The sequence below is a fragment of the Tachysurus fulvidraco genome, chromosome 25 (genome assembly GCF_022655615.1).
Source record: "Tachysurus fulvidraco isolate hzauxx_2018 chromosome 25, HZAU_PFXX_2.0, whole genome shotgun sequence".
NCBI lineage: Eukaryota > Metazoa > Chordata > Actinopteri > Siluriformes > Bagridae > Tachysurus > Tachysurus fulvidraco.
Genome location: NC_062542.1, coordinates 1,692,575 through 1,715,630, shown reverse-complemented (window position 1 = coordinate 1,715,630; position 23,056 = coordinate 1,692,575). Strand labels below are relative to the sequence as shown.

At 40.3% G+C, this 23,056-nt stretch overlaps 3 protein-coding genes across 10 annotated transcripts in view; 1 reads left to right on the top strand and 2 right to left on the bottom strand.

Annotated features, from left to right (window-relative positions):
* Positions 1 to 7,356, bottom strand: part of otud7b (OTU deubiquitinase 7B) — a 27,232-nt gene extending 19,876 nt beyond the window's left edge. For 6 of the 8 annotated variants that reach the window (XM_027157799.2, XM_027157802.2, XM_027157804.2 and 3 more), the window contains exon 1: positions 7,108 to 7,356. The gene's annotated coding sequence lies outside the window, so the exon portion shown is untranslated. Of the gene's footprint in view, positions 1 to 7,061 lie in introns of all 8 variants that reach the window. The other 2 variants (XM_027157800.2, XM_027157808.2) reach the window with 1 other exon arrangement.
* A 1,602-nt stretch (positions 7,357 to 8,958) lies between these two features.
* rbm8a (RNA binding motif protein 8A) lies at positions 8,959 to 13,124 on the bottom strand. Its single transcript, XM_027157858.2, has 6 exons — positions 12,974 to 13,124; positions 12,339 to 12,398; positions 12,157 to 12,234; positions 11,951 to 12,087; positions 10,268 to 10,404; positions 8,959 to 9,753 (listed from the first exon to the last, which is right to left on the bottom strand). Exons 1-6 carry the CDS (start codon positions 13,038 to 13,040, stop codon positions 9,708 to 9,710), a joined length of 525 nt encoding a protein of 174 aa, XP_027013659.1. The 5' UTR covers positions 13,041 to 13,124; the 3' UTR covers positions 8,959 to 9,707.
* Positions 13,125 to 15,601: 2,477 nt separating this feature from the next.
* LOC113649718 (type-4 ice-structuring protein LS-12-like) lies at positions 15,602 to 17,015 on the top strand. The gene is made up of 4 exons (XM_027157643.2): positions 15,602 to 15,739; positions 15,839 to 15,908; positions 16,007 to 16,142; positions 16,701 to 17,015. The coding sequence occupies exons 2-4, from the start codon at positions 15,863 to 15,865 to the stop codon at positions 16,918 to 16,920; spliced, it is 402 nt and encodes a 133-aa protein (XP_027013444.1). The 5' UTR covers positions 15,602 to 15,739; positions 15,839 to 15,862; the 3' UTR covers positions 16,921 to 17,015.
* Positions 17,016 to 23,056: the final 6,041 nt, after the last annotated feature.

Here is a 23,056-nt window from a genome sequence, read left to right as displayed (position 1 = left end):
AGACAGAGAGTGACAGACAGAGAGTGACAGACAGAGAGTGACAGACAGAGACAGACAGTGACAGAGACAGAGACAGACAGTGACAGAGACAGACAGTGACAGAGACAGAGAGGGACAGTGACAGACAGAGAGGGACAGTGACAGACAGAGAGGGACAGTGACAGACAGAGAGGGACAGTGACAGACAGAGAGGGACAGTGACAGACAGAGAGGGACAGTGACAGACAGAGAGGGACAGTGACAGACAGAGAGGGACAGTGACAGACAGAGAGGGACAGTGACAGACAGAGAGGGACAGTGACAGAGGGACAGTGACAGAGGGACAGTGACAGAGGGACAGTGACAGAGGGACAGTGACAGAGGGACAGTGACAGAGGGACAGTGACAGACAGAGCACTAGTTTGGACCATCAGAGTGACAGGGCTCATTAACCCTGCATGTTTACCTTCCTGTCAAGCAGCATCACAAAATATTGACATTCACAGTGTTTAGCAGCTGCTCCTTAACCCACAGCGACATACACAAGTGTTTAGTGTTGAACACCAGATCCTGAACAGACACCGTTTAAATAACTGATGTTTTCTGTTATAAACAGACACAAATGCAGCGTACATCAGTGGGAAGTGTGGAAATAACCCCATCAGTGTGCCATGATGCAACAGGACGTCTGTACATCAGGGTTCTGTACAATGTTTATGGAGGTTACACACAGCGCCGTGGTCTAGACTGGAGTCATGAACAGGTCCAGAACCCAAAACCGGTCGGTCACTCCGTCGTAAAAACGGACATGAGAGGAGACAGGAACCTGAAAACGTGTGTGAGACGTAATGTAGTGATCACGGTAAAGCCCAGAGCAGATTATCCTGTTGTGTTATTACAGTAATTAATACAGTACAGGGTCGTAACATAATTGTGTAGGAGTTGTTTGCTTTGGAAGGGAAACAACAAACAAAACTGAGCAAAAACGTGGCAGAGTGGGACATTCCGTGTGGACAGGACTTCCCCTCTGCTCTAAACCAACATGTCAACAGGAACCGAGTCACATCTGTCTGTGTACCTGTCTGTCTGTCTTGCTCTATCCGTCCGTGTGTGTGTGTGTGTGTGTGTATGCACCTGTCTGTCTGTCTTGCTCTATTGATCCGTCTGTGTGTGTGTGTGTGTGTGTGTGTGTGTGTATGCACCTGTCTGTCTGTCTTGCTCTATTGATCCGTCTGTGTGTGTGTGTGTGTGTGTGTGTGTATGCACCTGTCTGTCTGTCTATATACGTCTGTCTATGCTCTATCCATTCATCTGTCTGTATGTGTGTGTGTGTGTGTGTGTGTGTGTGTGTGTGTACCTGTCTGTCTGTCTTGCTCTATCTGTCCGTCTGTGTACGTGTGTGTTCCTGTCTGTCTGTCTTGCTCTATTGATCCGTCTCTCTCTCGCTCTCTGTGTGTGTGTGTGTGTGTGTGTGCACCTGTCGGTCTGTCTATGCTCTATCCATTTATCTGTCTGTGTGTTTGTGTGCCTGTCTGTCTTGCTCTGTCAGTCTGTCTGTGTGTGTGTACCTGTCTGTCTTCACATGTGCCCATTTGTCTCTCGTTCTATCCATCTGCCTGTCAGACTAAACGCGTGTGCCTGTCAGTCTCTCTGTCTGTGTGCCTGTCTGTGTTTCTATTCATGCATCAGTCTCTCTCTCTATCCTCCCTTCTGTCTGTCTTTTCATATGCCTAGTCTGCGCCTCTCCGTGTCACTCCGTGTGTGCGTCCGTCTGCCTTTAAGCTTTTCTCCATTCTTCTGTCTGAATTTATCTGCCTATGTACATCTCTCTATCCTTCTCTATCTCTCGGTCCGTCCGTCCGGGGCTCGCTACTTCTGACTGCATCTCCATATCCTTCTGTCTATCAATGTGTTTCTCCATCTGTCCATCTATCTGTGTCTGTCCAATTGCGTTTCTCCGTCCATCTTTCCACATCTCTGTCTGCCTGTCTGTTCATTTGGGTGTCTCTCTCCCTTTCGTTTACTCTCTCCATCTCTGGGAATCTGTCCCTTTCTTGCACTCTCACTCCTTCTCTGTATTTCTCTTGCTCTCCCTCTAGATTAAGTGTCAGGGATGCGTGTGTGTGTGTGTGTGTGTGTGTGCCACTGATTGTGATGAACACAGCAGAGACAAGAGATGAGCAGAGTGACAGAATACTTCACTCTCACACTGACACACACACAGACACACAGACACAGACACACACACACAGACAGAGACACACAGACAGAGACACAGACACACACACACCTCTTCACCTCATGTCTGAGACCCATGAAGCTCATAAATCCTCCCTGTGTGAGGTATGACTTGTGTTCACCCACAGAGACACACACACACACACACACACAGACACACACACAGACACACACACACACACAGACACACACACAGACACACACACAGACACACACACAGACACACACACAGACACAGACACACAGACACACACACACAGACACACACACAGACACACCTCTTCACCTCATGTCTGAGACCCATGAAGCTCATAAATCCTCCCTGTGTGAGGTATGACTTGTGTTCTGTTTGATTAAAAGGCTTGGCTTTGGGTTAAAGCAGCACTTTATCACCGTGTGTATAATGACAGGGCTGAGTTCAGAAACAGAGCAGCTCCGCCCCCTGTTCACAAAAATAAACAAACTGGATCAGTGTCACTCGTTAATTCAACACCTGGCATTCGTTTTCGAATACAGCTTCGGAGCGCGCTCTCTCTCTCTCTCTCTCTCTCTCTCTCTTCACTCAGTGCTCTTTCGGTTCATGACACCTTTATAAAGCAGGTTCACAAGAGAAACGATTCAACTCAAGAGTCGGGGGAAAAAAACTGATTTGTTCGGTTGGTTCATAAAACATTCTCTCTGCTCTCTTCTTTTCTCGGTTTAGCGTCTCGCGTGTCTGACTCGTTTATTTCAGGTGAATCAAATTCAGAGTCGCTTACTCGAGGCATTTGAATCGTAACTCAGATCAATTCTCTCTTCTTTGCTGCCTCCTTTCAGCTAAATAACAAACACTCGGGTTACTTACTATAAACGCCACAAGCAGAAGTCATAATGTTTTTCTGGCTTTTCGATGAAAAGGGAGTCATGCGCAGACTCGTGCAGCGTTCCTGCTGATAAACACGACTCTGAAAGAAACTTCTGGAATGTGGAAGCTTTGGCTTCACGGTCACGTTGAGACCTGTGAGGTCACTGCACCTCAATATTAACCTCATACAGTAATATAAATATTAATTCTTTCATTATTATTATTATTTCTTCTTTTAGAAACGGAAGGCGATTTTGTGTCGTTGAGTCACGTCTGGAAACGCTGAAATGATTATTCGATTATCAGCAAATCTACTTTTCTCAGTTTACACGTCTGACTCGTTTATTTCAGGCGAGCCGACTCGGAATCGAATTACATACTCGATGCAACCGAATCGCACGTGAGCTCAGCCGACACGTGTCGACTCACCTGCGGTAAGTGAATCGGTCACGCTGTGTGCTTTGGGATGCAGTGTGGGGTTTGGCGGGTTTTGGTAAAACAAAATGATATTTTTGTCAGCAATAATAAAAGGACATATTTTCCTGTCCATGTTCCTTTGATCATCACAATTTGACCCCCCCCCCCCCCCCATTTAAGACGCAGTTCAAGACAACAGTCAAAACAACAGAAGAAAGGTTTCAGAGAGAAAGAAACTGCAGAAGGGTAAAGGCTCATAACGTCCGTCTGGGGTCGACTGTGTAAACGTTTCTGATACGGACTCGTTATAAAGATCTATTTAAATATGTCATTAATGTGTCAGTCAGTCAGTGAAACTAATCTATGCAGATTGTGGAACAGTATGACGAGGCAGATCCTGCAATAAGACCTGAAATGTTCTTCCAGCCTCATAAACAAGCAAGAGTGAGCTGCGGGTGTGTTTACTGACTGCACCAGCTCAGCCATGCTGTGTTCAGAGAAAACACACGGAGTAACACCTGTGCACGTCGGCTAACCTAACGCCAGCGTAGGACTCGGGTTTCTGGAACTTTCCCTCTCTCTCCCTCTCTCTGCTGCCAATCCGACCGCGAGACCTTCGCTGGCCGAGGTCCAGCAACCGGCTCGCTGTATTAACCGCTGTCTGAGTGCAAAGAGCTGCTGAAATCAAACACTCATCCCGGTTCAGCACGTGGGGGGAGGAGGGAGCGAAGGAGAGAGAGCAATAGAATGACAGAGATGAAAAAGTGAGGGAAAAAGAAAGTGATATGATGAAAAGTAACAAAGAAAAAGACAACAAGAGTATGTGAGGGGAACAGACAGAGAGGGAGAGAGAGAGAGAGAGAGAGAGAGAGAGAGTGAGAGAAAGAGAGAGAGAGAGAGAGAGTGAGTGAGTGAGAGAGTGTTTAAAGAGCTGTGCCTTGGGCGGGTCATGTCGCTTTCTAACACACAAACACTCGCCTACGCTGGAGAAGTAATGGATGGGTGGAGGTGCTGCTGCTGTTGGGAAGCTGCTGAATCGCAGTTTAAAGATCATTGAGGAAAATGTTCAGAGGGAACGAACGAGAGCGATTCTCAGAAGCAAACTGTCCGAAGTTCAAAATAAAAGCAATGTGGAAAAAGTGGAACATCGCTGACCAGCCGCCTCACGTCTCTGTCCTGCTGACCCTGTCTGCCTCGGGCCGGGGCTCATCTAGCATTCATCACTCAGACTTTCTGTGGAGCAGAAGATTCCAATGGGAATGTGTTGGCTCCGGTTAGACCCGCCTCTCTGTAAACGATACGGGGTCGCACTTACTCAGCAGCTGTCCACAGGAGCTGGAGGAGACGGAGCGTATAGTTAAATTTTAATACTCGCTCAACCACATGGACAGGAGGGAGCCATGCTGAATCAGCACAGAGGGACACAGACAGTTATCGATCACGGTGTTCCAGGAGAGACAGAGAGAGGGAAAGAGAGTGGGAGACAGAGAAAGACAGAGACAGAGGGAGAGAGAGACAGAGGGAGAGAGACAGAGGGAGAGAGAGAGACAGAGGGAGAGAGAGAGAGACACAGAGGGAGAGGGACAGACAGAGGGAGAGAGAGACAGAGAGGCAGAGCGAGAGAGAGAGGGACAGACAGAGACAGAGAGAGACAGAGAGGCAGAGCGAGAGACAGAGAGGAGGAGAGAGAGTGAGATGGAGTGAGGTGGAGAAAGAGAGAGTTAGAGAGAGAGAGAGAGAAAGAGAGACAGACAGAGAGAGTAAGATGGAGTGAGAGAGAGTGAGACGGAGTTAGACGAAGTGAGATGGAGAAAGAGAGAGACAGAGACCAAGAGAGAGGGAGAAATCAACAGAGAGAGACAGAGGTGATGGATGAGTATTCAAGCTCTGCAGTAATATTGTTACAGCATCACTGATTGCTGTAATCAGTTAAATTATAAGACGCATTAACAGCTTACCTGAGGTCATGTGACCAAGTTCCACCCTAAACAGGAAGTAGCTTACATAATGAGACGTTATTTTACACTCTTGTGCTCTCATTAGCAACTAAATAACACTAAATAGTCAAAAATGTTCTTCAGGATCAATTAAGTTGATCTGATCACCAAAAACTCCTTCGTCACTTGGCCTCATGGAGCAAAAATCAGAATAATCTCCTTTAACTCCCCAGGAACTAAGGTCGAAAGGGCCGGATATCAGCAGCGGCGCATGTCCACCTTTCGGACAGATGAAAAAAAGAGGCCCTGCAGGCCTTAAAATACTAGCTCTTGTTTGCTTGCCCTACTTTCATGTTCGAGGTTTGGCTGCCGAAGCTGAACAACGAGCGAACAAAAGCGCTTGTAAATGAAGAGCTGAATAATTCAGGGATCCAGTGTAACTGAACTCGACGTGACAACCAATAATCCCAGAGCTTTCCATGAGCGCTCTTACCTAACCTACAGCTCGGGGCGAGTTAAATACCACAACACGCACGCAGGCAAGGGAAAGGTACGGGTGTTGGGTTGCAATGAATAACACGTTGTTTTTTAAATCATCAATGGTCTGTGATCATTTTTAGGTGTATCTACAGCTCCATTGCTGGACTCAGGGTGCAGTATAACCGACGAGCAAGACCATGAGATCACCATGAGTCACGCCATATGATCTCATGCTTATTGCCCCATGTAGAGCAATTTTACCACCTACATTTCCCTAAAACAACACAGAAGCATAGTAACGTTCAGGTTTCATACTCGGCTACCTCATACGATCGGCAGCTCCGTTCCCGTCTTCAAGGATTCTCACCTTTAGTCAGGACAAAATTCACAAAACGTTAACACTCTTGTCTCCTAAATCTCATCAGATCACACAGCGGACGCTGAAAACCCTTCGGCTGTGTTCGACACGCGTTCAGTTAAAGTTCGTTCTGAGCTTGTTCTGAACTTCAAACTATTAATCGCAGAAAAACCCGCCAGTGCGTCCGAGACAGACCCGAACTTTTCCGCCGTCGTTCGTCCTGTAACAGAAGAGATCTTACAGAAAGTTCTGGAATCCTTTCGCAGAATACCATGAAACCTTCATACTTTCCACGGTGAACGTTTCACACCCTGACACTTATCATAATCAGGGCCATTTGGGATGACATGAAAACTCACAGATCTGTGTCAGGTGTCTCCTCGGAGGTCGTTTGAAATACAATACCGTGATATATCGCGATATATCGACTACAAGAAATCTTCTGCTTTAACCTTGAAGTTCTCCAAGTTACCTCGGACCTTCTCACACATCCAGCTGTCACAATACACAATACAAGATCATATCATCTCCACAGATTAGAAAGGATCAGGAAGGTTCTAGACATTTCTACGACTCTAAACACTTTAACTCTTGTTAAGTTCTCCAGATCAACAGACAGCTAGTTAGATTAACCGGTTAGTCACAATGTACGGGATTATTAGCTTTGAGCTAGCAGGAGTTGTACTGAGTTATTGAGTTACTCAGACCGACTAATTTTACTTTACGTTTAATAAGTTTTGTGTTTAGTCAGTACAGCTTGTCTTGGTGTATGAGGTAAAGTTATTGTTATGTTATGCTCAGTCTCTACCGTTATTAGCCTCAATGCTAACAGCCTCCTCCGTTGTCTGCGTTACCTTCAGCTCGGCCTCGCAGAACAAATCTCCTCCTCACGGTCCCATTCCAGTTCCCTCTTCCAGCAAATTTCTCACTCAGTCTGCACCGAAACTCGCTCCTTCTGCTACGCGTTAATCCAAACCTCACACTCACACTTTCCTCTTGGACTTGACGCTTTGCTATAAACTACATTCCGACTCCCACAACAACAACAATGTCAACCGAGGCACTACGAAATCCGCCCCATCTGAGGAAAAAACGCAGCGTCCCTGATCAACCAATCAAAACTCGAGTTATATCAGATTGGCACACAATCACACCAATCAAAACAGAGACGTACAGGCTACGCGATCTGTGATTGGCTCATAATATTCTTAACATAGGCGGTTTTTGGGGTTTAATAAACCTACGGCTTTGTGAGTGACAAATTTTTTTTTCCGGGGACCAACTTGGTTATGACGTCATCCGTGATGACGCGGGGGGGGGGTGAGTTTTAGGAATCTGACGTTCAATTAAATAAACAAACTAATTATTTTACTTGTTTAACAGCGTTGACGTCACACTTTTAGGTTAATTCGTGTTTTTTTTTCTTTCTTTTTTTGTGTATTAATGCTTGAGACAGAAAACATACAAAATTTATTCAAAATATTTTTTTTAAATGTGTGAAAATACAAAATTTATTCAAAATTTTTTTAATGTGTGAAAATACAAAATCCATTCAAAAAATATATTTAAATGTGTGAAAATACAAAATTCACTCAAAATTTTTTTAAAATGTTTGAAAATACAAAATTTATTAAATTTTTTTAATGTTTGAAAATACAAAATTTATTCAAAATGATTTTTTTAAATGTTTGAAAATACAAAATTTATTCAATTTTTTTAAATGTTTGAAAATACAAAATTTATTCAAAATGACTTTTTTAAATGTTTGAAAATACAAAATTTATTCAAAATGATTTTTTAATGTGTAAAAATACAAAATTCATTCATTTTTTTTAAATGTTTGAAAATACAAAATTTATTCAAGATAATTTTTTAACATGTTTATATTAAAATGTTTCTCTGGTGTTTGGTAAATTTGGTGCTAATTACACGGATGTCCTTATTAACGACCAGGTTGTGAGACGACACAAGGTGAGACTCCCTAATAGTTACAAAGCCCAAAAGTAAAACTTGTATGTTATAAATCACACAATGCTTATTATTTACCATTAATTAGCAGCAATGTGACGACAATCATTTAGTTATGATAGTTGTTGGTGTGAAATAATCAAGAACTAAAAAAAAAAATCAGTAAATAATGTTGTGTTTTAACTAAACTCCAATTGAACTGCAGTTTAATTAAAACCAAGACACATTTATGTTACATCGTGCATCAAATCGGTCTGAGCAAATGGAAAATTACTAATAAAACGTTCTTGTGACTCAAATGTATTAATGAGGAAACTTGAGTCCTTGTTTGCTGAGAATGTTTGCTGAGAGATTCTGCTTTAACATTTCTCGTGTGTCCGAGTAAATTATTTATTACAAAACACTGCATTAAAAATAGCATGGAGAAAGACAAATAAGCGAACGCCGTTCTGGAGTGAAGTCGGATAAAGAGGTAGTGTGGATTTTCCATTTCCACCTCCCACATCCCAGCTACAGAAAGGTATGCGGGGGAAACAGATGCACGGCAAGAAAACATGAACGTTTGTGATGTTTGCTCAGCCTGAGCTCTAAATTCTCCCGCATTAATATAACGTTAGCCAGCTAACTTAAGGTTAACAAGAGAGTGACTATGTGAACAGTCATGTACGTATAACACAATATCCATAGCTACTTTTTCAAATCGAGGATTGTTTAATAACCGCACCTTTGACTCATCGTTAGATTTTCCCCATAAGTTTTTATTCATCTTACAAAATCAACAAATTCCAAAATAAAAAAAACAGACAGATTCATATCCTCAAAACAAATTTATTGGAAACAGTTAGCTTTAAAAAAAATTCAGGTGCAATTCTGGATATTAAAGAATAACCCAAATTAGTTTTAAAGGAACGGTTACTTCCATTTTTGGTACAAAATGTAAAGTAAAACCAAAGACCTGACACTATACAAAAAAAAAAAAAGGATTTTAATATTACAAACACTGCTGTGATCGTCTTCACGTGTTACAGTCCAGAGCTCTGACATCCCGTCGGTTCTTTCTTGAAAAATGTAAAAGTGGAACAAAAAAGGAATAATTTCACTAGAACAAGCCTTTCAAAAAGAGAAAAGATGAATGTGCAGAGTTTCACCAAAGCAAATTAGTGCCAATGTTTAAAAAAATAAAAACCAAGAATAATCGTAATATTTTGAGGGAAATGATCTCAATCATAGCACTGTGACAGACATCAGAGCGATGAATCTGTCAGTGTTATGACCTCATAACACGGATTTTTACTGTGATCTCATTCTAGTTTCTTTTTTATTAAACAGTGGCCAGAAAAATCACAGACCAGGTTTAGTTCTGAGAACGTACAGAAAAAAACTACACAGTCAGAAAGCAGTAAAATCTAAAACAACCCAGTAGAGGTGGTCACACGACAGCAATGAAGGAACGTCGACTGGGGAGATTTCTTTTCTTTTTTTAAATTCAGCGCCGTCTTCTGTCTGGACTTCTGCTCCGTCTTCTTCCTCCCCTGAGAGAAAATACAAAAAAAAAATAATGTTAAATGTACACTTATGAAAATGCATCGACATGAACAAAGATCACTACAAAAAAAAAAAAAAACGACAGCGTGGACATGAGCCGGTATTACATCATAATTTACATCATGGCAGCGGTGGAGACCAAACAAACATCACGTCTCGTAAGACGGTTTAAAGAAAATAAAGAGAAACGTACCGTAACTGATGAGACGTATTTAGTTAGTCATGAGGTTAATGCGAGTTAACAAGCACAGAAAGCTTCGAGCTGAATAACGCTCGTGGTTAATTACATATACGCAGGATGTCTGATGAACTCGCGTCGTGTCTCAAATGATTCTCGTCTAAACCGTCATTACAGCAACCAGGATTCATTTTACAGTCGGTGTAACTACTTTCTTTCTTCACAACTTAAAATACTCAAAATATCATAATACAAAAAAAAAAAAAAAAAAAAATGCAGTGTGACATGTTTTGTTATTCCACGTCTTCATCCGATCCGCTCACCTTCTCTTGCTCTTGGGAGGCCCTCGGACAAAGCCCCAGTCCACGCTGATGGGCTGCCCCATGAGCTCCTGACCGTTCAGTCCCTCCATGGCAGCCTGCGCTTCTTTATACGTTTCATACTCTACCAAAGCGTAGCCCTGAAGGGAACAACAATAAATAAGTAAAAAACCAAAACAATCCAATGAGTCTGAATAACAAAAGCAGCTGGACCGTTTTTATCTGTAATGATTCCCTGAGTGGAACAAAAGTCAGTGGTAATCTACTAATTATACACATATGAGTAATGAAATGCACGCTGGAAATCTTTCCTCATGTACAATACTGCCACTCTGTGGGGGGAAGAAATAATCCACTGCACTCACTAAAAAAACAAAAACAAAAAACTGACATCATACAAGGGGAAAAAATGCATTGCATTGGAGCAAGAGTTCACATCGTCTAAACACACCAGGCATCACAACCAAGCAGTGGAGCAGAGAGCCAACAAAGGCCACGTTCACACCGCAAGTCTGAACTCTCAATTCGGATATTTTGCTCAGATCTGAATTATTTTGTTTGGCTGTTCACATTAACTTAAAATGTGGCCTATATCAGATACCAGTGTGAACTGTTTGCTGTTTCAAACTGACCCGCATGCGCAAACGAACAATAACAATGACGTCACACGCAGCACGCCGTTGCGCTAAAGTTGGCGAGGTTATGGAGGAAGTAAGCATTTTTACTTTTCTTTCTAAATGTTTGTGTAATAGCAGCACAGAGAGGCAGTGTTCTGAAAATTTTCGGATGTCAATTTCAACTTTTGATTATTTGATCCATTTTGTATTCGTAATCACGTTTGTGTGTGTACTCGCCGGCGCATAATTGTGATGTGATGTAGATTGACGTAAAAGGCGCATTGGTTGTTCACACTGAGTCCACATCGGAAAAAATCAGGTTTGGAAGTGGTCTGAATCTGATTTGAAAAAAAATCAGATCTGGGCTAGATTTGAGTGTTCACACTACTCCTGAAAAAGTCTGACCTGGTCACTTGACCCCAAAAAAATCAGATTTGGGCCACTTTTACCTGCAGTGTGAACGGGGCTAAACAGTTTAGCTACTTTGTGCCACTTAATACTTGACAAAACTTTAATCTGTGTTGTGAAAAAGTGCTTTAACAGCTTTCACTTCATCCAGACTTTTACTTATGATTAGACCACAGGTCATTTTTAGCTGCCTGACTAATACATCGCTTCTAACTGTGCAGGAATAATTCACGTTATACACACACAACCTCGATTTGGGCATGTGTGTAGAATGGAACCTGAAAAATGTCTGAAAAGCCTGTCAAACATCAAACAAATGTACACAATCATCCAGAGAACATTCCTGGGGCTAATTATCTGATACTAACTGGTTTAAAATCCACACTTATACTTTAAATTTCTGCTTATGTCCAGTCATGACTTGTATACAGTATTACTGAGAATTGGACTTTACCAGGCTTTATCTAAGTCACTAAAACCTTGACTGGTGTTGCATGGTTTCCATTTTCATACTGAAACCTGACTGGCTTATATTTAATGATGCAACAACTAAGTCCTATAGTACAAGCTTTATTGAAACCGTGTTAAAAAGAAAAATAAGATCAGCCACGTTAATACGAATCAGAACGAACTGAATTAGACTGAATGAAGATGGACTCGCCTTGAGGTAACCTGTCCTTCTGTCCAAATTGAGGTGCAGATTCTTGATCTCGCCAAACTCTGCGAATTTGTCGTGAATGTCTTCTTCAGTTGCCTCTTCGTGAACGCCGGTCACAAACAGGATCCAGCCCTCGACAGCTGCAAACACACAGCGGCTTTAATAGCAGCCCGACAACACAATAACTAGTTAACTTTCAGCAAACTCACATCTTTGTGGTCCAGGCTCATCGCCATCCTGTTCGACTGTATCATAATCTTCTCTAACCCTGGACCTCGCTCCTTCCTCTGTTAAAAAAAAAACAAAAAAAAACACATCACACATCATTACACAACACACAAAATATAAATAAGACCAAATGTTAATGTGAGATGCTGAAATAAACGTTTACCAGATCCAAATCCACGTCCCTTCCTCTTCTTGGCTTTTTCTTTCAGCTTGTGAATGCTTTCTGTATAAGAAAATATTAAAAAAAAGGTGTCTTTTAAAGTCACACAGAGAGAATTTTACTTATTCCATTAGTTAAGCACGCGAATTCGATCCTGAATCGTAATGCGTCAGTGAGATATGGTCACGTCTCAAATGGTTCCACGTTCCCTATATAAGTGCACTACAGCGTGAGGGGAAAATAACCGCCGATCGAGTGCACTAATTTAAAATACGGAGCGATTTGGGACGCGCCCAGAACTTAAGCTATTACAGTTAGAACAACAATAGCACGAAGAAGACTCGCTTAACTACGTATTTACGAGTAAATATTAAAATAACGAAATAATAATAATTTAAAAAAACATCAGATAACTCGCCTATTTAAACTTGAACCTGATTAATTTGATAACTACTCAAGAAACCATCAATAGCACTCTGCTAGCAAATTAGCCAACTAGCTAAGCTTAGCTAAGCTAACAAGGCCTGAGCCGGAAAATATAAAATAACTTAGATCCCAAAACCTAAACAAGATGTACGTTTTTCTAACTGCTGCGTAAAACTATCTCGACTTGAAAGACACTATAAAATATACCGCACCGTCGCCATCTTCATCCATAGGAAAGTCCTCGCCTCCCGCTTCGTGAAGATCCAGTACGTCCGCCATGATGTCTGTGTGTGTGAGGGAGCACGCGCAATACACACTTCCGGTTCAGCGTAAGAACCGTATAAAATGAAAACGGTTCAAAATGGCCGCCTAGCGGTTTCATGACGCTATTGCAGTTGGCTAAATATTCCACACAAAATAAAATCATCGTGTTTCATCTTAAAATGTTTAAGGAGTGAAATTAATGCAAAAACAAACAAAATAAATAAATTGCCTACACTAGGAACCTCTTTACACCTATGTATAAGCATACAGAAAATAAATATTATCCAAATGTTAGCCATATTAGCTCATTTTGCTAGCTGGATAGATTGCTAGTAAGCTATCAAAAAAAACAAACATTTATAACATCAGCTAAATCGATTTTAATACAATTACACTGTGAAAGACTTTGTTTTAAATGTAAAATATAACTCAAACCTTAAATTAAGCATAAAATTAGCGAATACAAAAAAAAAACGTTATTGCTAGTGATTAACCAGCAGCAATGCTAATGGCTTGAACTTAATTATTTTAAACTTTATTTAAAACAATTTTGGTATTTAATCATTTAATATCTGTCTATGATTTCTGAAAATGGATTGAGATCAATCAATATCCCAATATTATAATTATTATAGATATAATATAAATATAATAAGAAAAAAGAACGGGAGAAGGTTTTTCTTCTTCTCACGATCTTAAGGAAATTCGGATGAAGAAACTTCCTGTTGAACATTTGACTTTATGTGGAATATTACAAATGTTTAATAAAGGGTGATGTGTTCAGGTTACAGGGTTGAGAGAATGTACAAAATCATCCTTTATAACCTGTAATAAGCTGTGATTGAAAGGATGTTTTGAGCCTGAGACATTACATTGGCTCTCACATCAATGTGATTAAAATGTATTTCATTGATTTTATTAATATAACTATTATAACGTGTAATTAAACTGGGTTGGGACAGGTAAAAGTTGTTTATGTTAAATGTTTTATGTTAAAAGTGATTTCTAGGTTGTGTTTAATTGTCTATTATGTTCTTTTAATGAATGTAGCTATTAGCAGTGGGACAAATAATACCCAGATTATGAATCCTACCCACGACGTCAAATTCTAATTATTCTGAAATCACCTGGTTGTGTATCTCAGATGACATGCTGCTAATTTAGCATTGCACGTTTAAATGAAAGATGTAAGTGTGCATGTGTGTATAACAGGTCAGAGATCAGCGCTCAGCTCACAGCTCGGTCTCTGAAGAGCTCACTCTCAGCGTTTCTAAGCTTAGCTGTTAAGTAAATCTGAGCTCGAGCACTTCTGGCATCATGCTGTGAAGCGAAGTGCTCAAATGGTGCAGAAGATGGGTGGTCATTTTATAAAATGGTCCGTCTCCCGGGGGGCTGATCGACCATACCATTGAACTCAGGTTTGCTCCGTCGACGCCTCTGGACAGGCCAGAGTGCTGTTTTTTAAACGAGATATCGGCCCATTCTGCAAGCCGGTATGGGGTCTCTGACATGACAAAAAAAGACAAAAGAAAAACAGTGCCTCCTCCATCCCCATTCTAGCCTGGCCCTCCAATATTTTCAGAGCATCGTATCATAATATGGCAGTGTAACTACCACTTTGAGCACTCTTTCTGCCATAACCATAGGCTGCAATCATTTTGAGACAAGTAGTTCTGACAAGTCCGGCACAGAAAAGCAGAAATGACTGCAATTCTTTGCCCCATTACTGTATGTCCACTTCAGCTGAAGTTACCTGCTGATTGTGCATGAAAAATGTCCTTCAAGACGAGTCTAATCATCGCTCAGACAGCTACACTATTAACACTGCATTACAAAAAATAATAAGAATCAGAAACATATAGAAGAGGATTTTTTTTAATCTGAAAATATACTTCAGGAGACTTTTTCGTCAGCGTGCAAGCTTTCCACGACTCTGGAGATAAAGCCAATCAGTGAGAGATAGAGAGAGAGAAGACTTGGCTCAGACTTTGACCTAATGGACATTAAGCTAACATGTAAAGTGTGTGTATCGTGCAATCGGATTCCTGAAACAGCACAAATCACGTCGCTGACATTCCACCCAGTCGTCCACCTGCTGTATGACATAACGTTCGGCTTCACGTGGATTACAGATCATTCTCAGAAAAATATTTTTCCTCTGAAAAATGAAATGTGCTCAGCTGTAGCTTATAAACCTTGATGTGTACAGTGTTGGAAAGCTTATATATAGTTCTTACATATAATGTACAAGCAACAATCATGGGGAAAAAATATCAGGAACGTTTTTACATATTTAGATATACAAGCTTTAAATATGAGGTACATAAATAATAAAATATAAATAATATATAGAATAAAATACAATACTACAATATTTCTACAATACAAAATTATATACAATATTTCTTAAATAGTGTTGTGATGTGTAAACTCTTGAATTCTTTAAGTACATGTGATAAAGTAAAAGAGAGAGAGAGAGAGAGAGAGAGAGAGAGAGAGAGAGAGAGAGTGTAGTCAGATGAATGAACTTCGACTCGATCACCTCAGCGTCCTCAGGTAAAGCCTCAAGGTCCGTCGGCCAACACAGCATTTAAACACTTCATCAAGCTGATGTTGTCAACCCTGTTATCATCCTTTGACCTCTGGAGCTGCTATAAAAAGGCCTGATTCCTGAAGGAGCACACCATCAGGTCCTGGACATTCCCAGAGTGAAGGTAAGAATTCATTTCAGACATAATTTTAGAATTTTTTAAAAATGTATTTCTTTATATTCTGTGTATTTACACTAAAGTAACCAGCGGTTTATCTCTTAGCTAAGCCGTGCTCAGTCTTGAACCATGAAGTTCTCACTCGTTGCTGCTCTCGTGGTCACATTGGCCATCGGTGAGATTATTTGCCTTTTTTTTTTTAATACAAAAACACATTACTGTAGTCTTGTAGATTTTATCAGACATTAACAGATCTGTTGTGGGGTTTTTTAGGCTCCCAAGCGGCCAGTCTGGTCAAGAGAGATGCTCATGCTTTGCCTCCAGAGGTTGAAAAGATCACCAGTTTCTTCCAGGATCTCATCCAAAACCTTAAAGCCCTTGAGTCCCCTGAGCTGGCCAACAAGGCCAAGTGAGTTTTATTTCAACTCTTTACAATAGCAATGATTTTCCAGCATTAGACTTCTCTACATGAAAAGTAATATAAATGTGTGACAGGAAAACGATTCACGTTTTTATTTCACGTCGTAAAACCTGACTGAAAGAAAAGTGGAAATAAAGAAAATCACCTTTAAAGTCATAATTATTTATAAGCTTTATTCATATCGGTCTCTCTAGTCTTATCACTCGTGCTAAATTTCAGTCATGACATTTAAACACAAGCCTTATCTCTGTTCTTCTTCTCACTGGTGTGTAAATAATGTTCAGTTAATTCGCTATCGTCTGTTTGTGTCACGTCTGTTCTGCTGTTGCTCTTGATAGTCACAGCCTGACATTCAGTGCGTTAGAAAAACATAAAACTTTTGAGAAAGCGACCGTAAAATTGTGTTTTTAGTGCTGTGTGTGTTTAAAAAAGAGCTTCTTATTTTCCTCACATGATCTCTGTGGCGCTCCAGATGTTTCTAACATCACTGGTGTGTGTGTGTGTGTGTGTGTGTGTGTGTGTGTGTGTGTGTGTGTGTGTGTTCAGGGCTTACATGGAGGAGAGCAGAGCCCAGTTCCAGCCCATGGTTGAGAAGCTTCAGGAGCAGCTGAAGCCCCTGTCTACCAACATTGAGGAGCAGATGGAGCCTCTCGCTGCCTCGGTCCGTGCTCAGGTCAGCCCCTACACAGAGCTGATGCAGAGCCAGTTCGAGGACATGTTCAAGTTCCTGTCTGACCAAACAAAGGCCATCCTGCCCCCTCAGTAAAAAAAGAAATACCTTAAAAATGCCTGTTGTGAAATCACCTCTGCCCTGTGACTGACATCGCTCGCTTATCTGAAGCAATAAAAGGGCTGAAAGGCTTTCAGAGTCGACTGTTTATTTACTGTCTGTTTGCTCATTAGCTTCAAGGAAAACTTAGTTCTAAACTAGAACCTTTGCTTTCATAGTGTGTGTGTGTGTGTGTGTGTGTGTGTGTGTGTGTGTGTGTGTGTGTGTGTGTGTGTGTGTGTGGTATAGAATTTATTATTAATTCACATCATATTTGTTTCTTTCTTTACACACTTGATTCGACAGCATTTTTTTCCTTTTCTTCTCACATAATTTAATTATTTTCACCTTTCTCATATGAATCATCTGCTTTCACGTGCGTGTGAATTTTTTTCTTCTTCACAATCAATTAATTTCACATGTGAATATTTCACATTTAATAGTCTGACACGATCCATTTATTTTCATGTGTGTTTTTTTTTTTCCACAAAAATGAAGTCACAAGCCAAACTTGTTCGGGTGTAATCATTTTTTTCTAATTTCCTACTGATTATAAATATAAACATATATACGGTGGAAGGATTTGTTCCTTTACTATGATGCACGTTTATTCACACATTTACAAAACACATTAAACGTTTTTAACTGAGAAAAGACACGGACACGGAGTAAAGAAGGAAAGCCTTTTATTTTTCTGTGAGTCTGTTCTGTGTGCAGATGTTAAGATATAATACAGAGGTTTATTTTTTATTAATCTGATTTCCCGAATCACTTGGATAGTGTCAGAGTCAGAGTCTGATCTGTACGAAATAATAAAAAGACCTCGAGCATCCAGGCGGTGATGGAGGATCCTGAGGTAGGAATCAGGGGAAAGTCCTGTAAACGTAGCTGAGGGAAATATTACACAGCAATAAAATACGAAATAAAATTAGGATCAGAATCGAGTGTCAGAAGAATCCAACAATGTAAAGAATGAAAAAAAAAAAAAAAAAAATCACAGGATTGAAAAGCAGCAAAAACAGAAATGATTGTGGTTTACTGTATGATTTATTGTAAATCTAAACTTTTTACTTCTAATGTTTAAGACTCTGAAAATGAAATAAACGCCAAAAATGAAGCCGAAACAACATTTATTAGAATAAAAACGAAGACCGAGCTGCATTTTTCCTCCTTTCTTTGTTCTGCTTTCATTCAAGCGTAAAAACCTTTTCTACCTTTAATGTGTATCTTTATTTTAAGGTAATTAAGGCCCGATTTTGTACCTTAAACCTTTAAAGGTCACGACAGCCACATTTCCAAGACTCGAGTAAACAACAAGAAGAGATTATACCTTAGTACCTGTTTTTTTTTCCATCAGAATTTCCAGAACAAGATGAATATCTGTCAAAAGATTTGGGAGTTTGTCTAGAAGTGTGTAGAATTGTGATTAAGCGACGTAACAGACTTTGGAATCTATTGTAAGATTTCATTCGTATCGTATGCAAGAAGGTTCTTTGGATGTGATCATCACACCTACACGTGCTTCTTCTCCACACTGATACCAAAAGTCTGAAACACACTTTTCTATAGAATGTTACCGAATGTCTCTGTACTGTACGTTGTAGCGTTACAGTTTCCCTTCTCTGCCACTACGAGACCCAAAACTCTGCTCCATCATGACAATGTCCCTGTGCACAAAACCCCTGAGCTCCACGAAGACACGATGCGGTGGTTAAGGTCGGAGTAAAGAACCGGAGAGTCCTGCACTGAGCCCTGACTCTGACTCGACCAAATGAGAAAACTCAAAGCTTTTATATAACGTGAGAAGATATAAGATGAAATATTACTATTATCTCTGTTTATGTATTTCAGACTTTCCTTTTTTAAAGAACTCCCCCCCCCCCCATGTCACTTCTCATTTTGTTCTCTGATTGGCTGCTTCATTACTAGATCAAGTCCCTCTGATCCTCTTTATACACACCTCCAGAATGACCTTCTTAAATTGCCAAGAATTTTACAATCTGCACGCAGGTGATTAGTGATTATTGATCAGAGGAGATAAGAGACGCCTTAATGCTCACCTTTACTCATCATGACTCACTCGTTAAGACAAAATCCAACATAATAAAACTATTTTTTTTAATTAAACCATACTAAGACGGTGTTGTAATTATTCGTGCAGCCAGAAGAGGGCAGTATTCACCGTCAAAAAAACTACACTGGAGCCTAAATGCCTAAGTTGAAGCGTTACCCTCTAATCACTTCATTAATTAGGGTCAGTGGATGTACATTAATGTGTAATATAGTTACGTTTTCAACTAAAAATATTACATATCACGAAACTCGTACCCTCGAAGGTGCCACCCAAGTGACACGGAAAGGTTCTTTCTCTTCATCGCTTTCGTGTTGTGGGGTAAAGCCGGTGGTCTCGGGGCGATAAGGGAGACTAGGACCTGTTGTCTGCATGAACAACACCAACAACAAAATCACTAGTCTTCCACACCGCCAGGCTGAGCGCAAGATATCGACGAAGAATATCTCGAATCATCTCAGAGTATCGGTTGTCGGAGCACCTGAGCAATTCATGTAGAATACAGCAAGACATTTTTAGTTCATTTTCAACATCAGTTGGAATATAGAAAATTTATCTAGGAATTAATTCGTTTTTTATTTAATAGCCAAAGATTAAAATGAATTAAATAAAAAAGATCTATGCTTAAAATCCAATTTATTTTAACATGCTCATTGAAATAAAGGCATCTTCTTGTCCCCACTGTACTGTACTGTACTGTACTGTACTGTACTATACTACAGTATACTATACTGCCTTTTACATGGGAAGGTGATGTCTGGTCCGATTCAGCGATACAGAGATTAGAGAATCTGTAAGAGTTTATAACCTGTAAGATTAGTGATTAACGCACGAGTGTGAACGTGAGTGCGTACAGAGGTTTATCTCATAACAAAACTAGAACCGGGAGAGAAAGAGCAATAATCTGTACTTTTCCTTCTCACTGCAGAGAGAACCTCGACCGTCAACAGCTCACATTTAGTGTCTTTACTGCGTCTCGACAATTCCAGCAATAAACGTGTGAATAATTCTACGTTTAAAAAAATCGGAGGTTATTTAGCTTCAATGGTAAACTTTCTGCACCTATCAAGGTTGAGGTACAGAAGGTTTCCAGTGAGACGCTTTTCCTGCGGCTACGAGGAAAAGTTCTGTCGGTTCTGTTCTTTTATTTTAGAGCGTTATTTTAGACATCATCGGGTCAGATGGGATTATAAAAAGATAATTTTTACAACTTTCCGTCGCCGTCAATAAAAAAAAATCACAAATTTTCACATTTGACTCTGAGCGACTTGCGAAAACTTTCACACAGATCCCCGTGGAGACGTGTGAGCGAGTGCCTTACGGTTAGACACGGTGATTTCTTAAGAACTTCCAGGTTGTAAAGAATTACAGATTTACAGCTGGAATAAAACAGCGATTTCCGTTTCAGTATGCAAATTCCAAATCATTTGCATATCCTGATGTCACAACCTTCCTACAGGGATGAACAGGATGAGTCTCAGACACTGTTGCATCACTTCCAGTGCAGCAGATTGCGGCGCTCGAGATCTCTGGTCAATAAAACTACGTTCGTTGTTGTTGTTTTCGTCGCGACGTTTATCGACAGTTATGCAACGTGAAAATTTTCTGAAATTGTAAAATGGTACTCACCGAATCCGTGGACTCAAAAACGACAACGTGGTAGAAAAAAAAACTCGATCGAGACGACAAAAAGAAAAGAAAAGAAAAGAAAAAAGAAAAGTCTGAGTAAAGCTTTGCTTCCTAAAGCCGACACGCAGATCGAGTTCTTCAGAAAACGGCCTTGTTGTCGAGACGACGCCGATGCCGTCTCTCTGCCCAGCGGTTGCACACTGACAGATTTTCAGATGTTTCGTGGGCATGGGTTATGGTTTTAACTCAAAGCTGACGGACGGACAACCCCCTGCACACAGGTGGTATTCAAGATATGGTGTAAAAGCAATGACGTCACGGAGATTTTCAGCTGAAAAACGTTTTTTTTTTCCCTCAGCACAAGAGTCCCACCCTCAACATCCACCTCCACCTCCACCTCCGCCAACAAATCTCCCCACACATCTCCTCCACTCGGACTACCTGTGCCTTCATCTCTTTATGAATACGAAGATGATGATGGTGAATTGGAATGTCTCCATCTCACCTACGGTTTTATTCTAATGAAAGCTTTCTACATGTTGTTTTCCCCGGAGACTATAATCAACACGCCATAAAACCAGCCTGTTGAATTCCAGACCAAAACCCAGATATGGATGAAGTTGAAGGCACAGAGCGAGCGCTTTCGCCCCGGCAACAGTGGAGTGCTGGCCTTGGTGATAGTTGCTAGGCAATCAGAGGAAATACAATGGCCTCCTTAGAAACCAAAGGGCCTTAAGTGGGCTAAAAGAAGGAGCAGCTCCAGGAGAAATAACGCCTAAGCAGCGAGCTGGATGCGCTCATCAAGCTGGACAAATCAACTAATGAAGATTTTAAGATATGACCTGATAATTTAGGAAAAAACACAATTTCCCGTTCTTAAACTAGATTTGCTTCTGCTTAATCTACACTATCTGCTTTCCTTTCTTTTTTTTTCTTCTTTTTTTTATCTTCAACAAACCATTTCATACGTACAGTACAGTTCACTCTTACAGATATCTTTTAGGAGAAAAGGCCCACACTGAACCTCTCTACCGAACACCGAGCGGCGATCCTGAACTCTGTCGCTCTTCGAGTCGTTCCTCGGCGCAGCGCGTGTCCGAGATCTTTTCCAGAATTTCTACAGTAAAAGTCAAAAGATGGATATTTTTGTGCCGCAGAGACTCAAAATCGGCTGCTTCTGAATCGCACGACATTTCGTACGGATCCAGAAGGTTCTAGATGAATTTTATGATTCTGGTCATGGAAGTCATTTATTCTGTTTATTTCTGTAAAAATCATAAATTCAGTTTTAAATGTTATTCATATGTACAGATCTGTTTTTTTTTTATTTACTTTTATACACACGAGAAGCTACGATAAATAACTTACACATAACCTGAAGTTTGTGCTGAAGATAAATGCCAAAAAATCTGAGATCTGACATTGTGTTAGTGACAAAAGACATTTATTTGTTTATTTATTTATTTATTTATTTATTTATTTATTTATTTATTTATTTATTTATTTATTTATTTTTGATTGTTGTTGTTTTTTTTCAATGAAAAACGTGTGAATTATTCATATGGAGATTTCTGTAAAACTTCAACAGTGACTCAATGGGAAACAAAACAAACAGAAATTTCAAAAATGACTGTAAAAATGATTCATAAATAAATAGTTTAATATTAAAACCATTCATTTTTATGTTCAAAATAAATCTGTAACCTGCAATGATTTTTTTAAAATTGGATTTCATGTCTATTTTCATACATTTACTACAATTATTATTTATTATATGAGCCTTATCGGGTATGGGGTGAATCCCGGCGTACGGCTTTAATTAATTACTGAAGCTTTTTTTTTCTTTTATGATGAAGCTGGCTCTTCTTCCTCTCTTGGTATTATAAACTTTTTATTTGTCACAATAAATCCATCCATGCCAAAGAGAAAGAGACCGAATTTAAAAGCTCAGGGTCGTGCGTGGTGGCGAGCTGCAGGAGGAATAAGAAGCCACTTACTCAGAGTATGTGTGCCTCTTTAATCAGATTCATGCCACGCTCAGCTCCAGAGTGCAAAAGTTTGTGCACCCCTACACTCCCAGAAGAAAAGTAGGTACTGAGCTGCACAGTTACACCGCATCCCTTCAGTGTGAAGCGTGTGTGAGCTTTGACCTGAAAGATAATTAAAGGTCCATCAGCGGCTATTAAGGTGCAATTATGAGTCTGAAATCATTTCTAAAGGCAAACGTTTACACCTTCACAACGTTTAGGCTCAGAAGCTCAGAAGGAAAAGTACAAACGAATAAAAAAGTGGTCTGAGGCTCGTGTCGTCCTTTTGCAGCTCGTGCATCTGAACATAATAAACTGCACCTTTGCTGATAAAAGGTAACTCAGTGATGATGTTTCAGTCCCTTACACACATTACTGTATAAAATACACACTCAAAGTTGAAAAC

What these genes read in the sequence shown, in the direction of transcription:
- rbm8a (XM_027157858.2), bottom strand. Translation starts at nt 13,040, where the DNA reads ATGGCGGACGTACTGGATCTTCACGAAGCGGGAGGCGAGGACTTTCCT. An exon ending in TGAGCCTGGACCACAAAGAT is followed by an intron (nt 12,088 to 12,156) that starts GTGAGTTTGCTG and finishes GTGTGTTTGCAG; the next exon opens with CTGTCGAGGGCTGGATCCTG. An exon ending in GAAGGACAGGTTACCTCAAG is followed by an intron (nt 10,405 to 11,950) that starts GCGAGTCCATCT and finishes TGTTCCCTTCAG; the next exon opens with GGCTACGCTTTGGTAGAGTA.
- LOC113649718 (XM_027157643.2), top strand. Translation starts at nt 15,863, where the DNA reads ATGAAGTTCTCACTCGTTGCTGCTCTCGTGGTCACATTGGCCATCG. An exon ending in CGTGGTCACATTGGCCATCG is followed by an intron (nt 15,909 to 16,006) that starts GTGAGATTATTT and finishes GGGGTTTTTTAG; the next exon opens with GCTCCCAAGCGGCCAGTCTG. An exon ending in GAGCTGGCCAACAAGGCCAA is followed by an intron (nt 16,143 to 16,700) that starts GTGAGTTTTATT and finishes GTGTGTGTTCAG; the next exon opens with GGCTTACATGGAGGAGAGCA.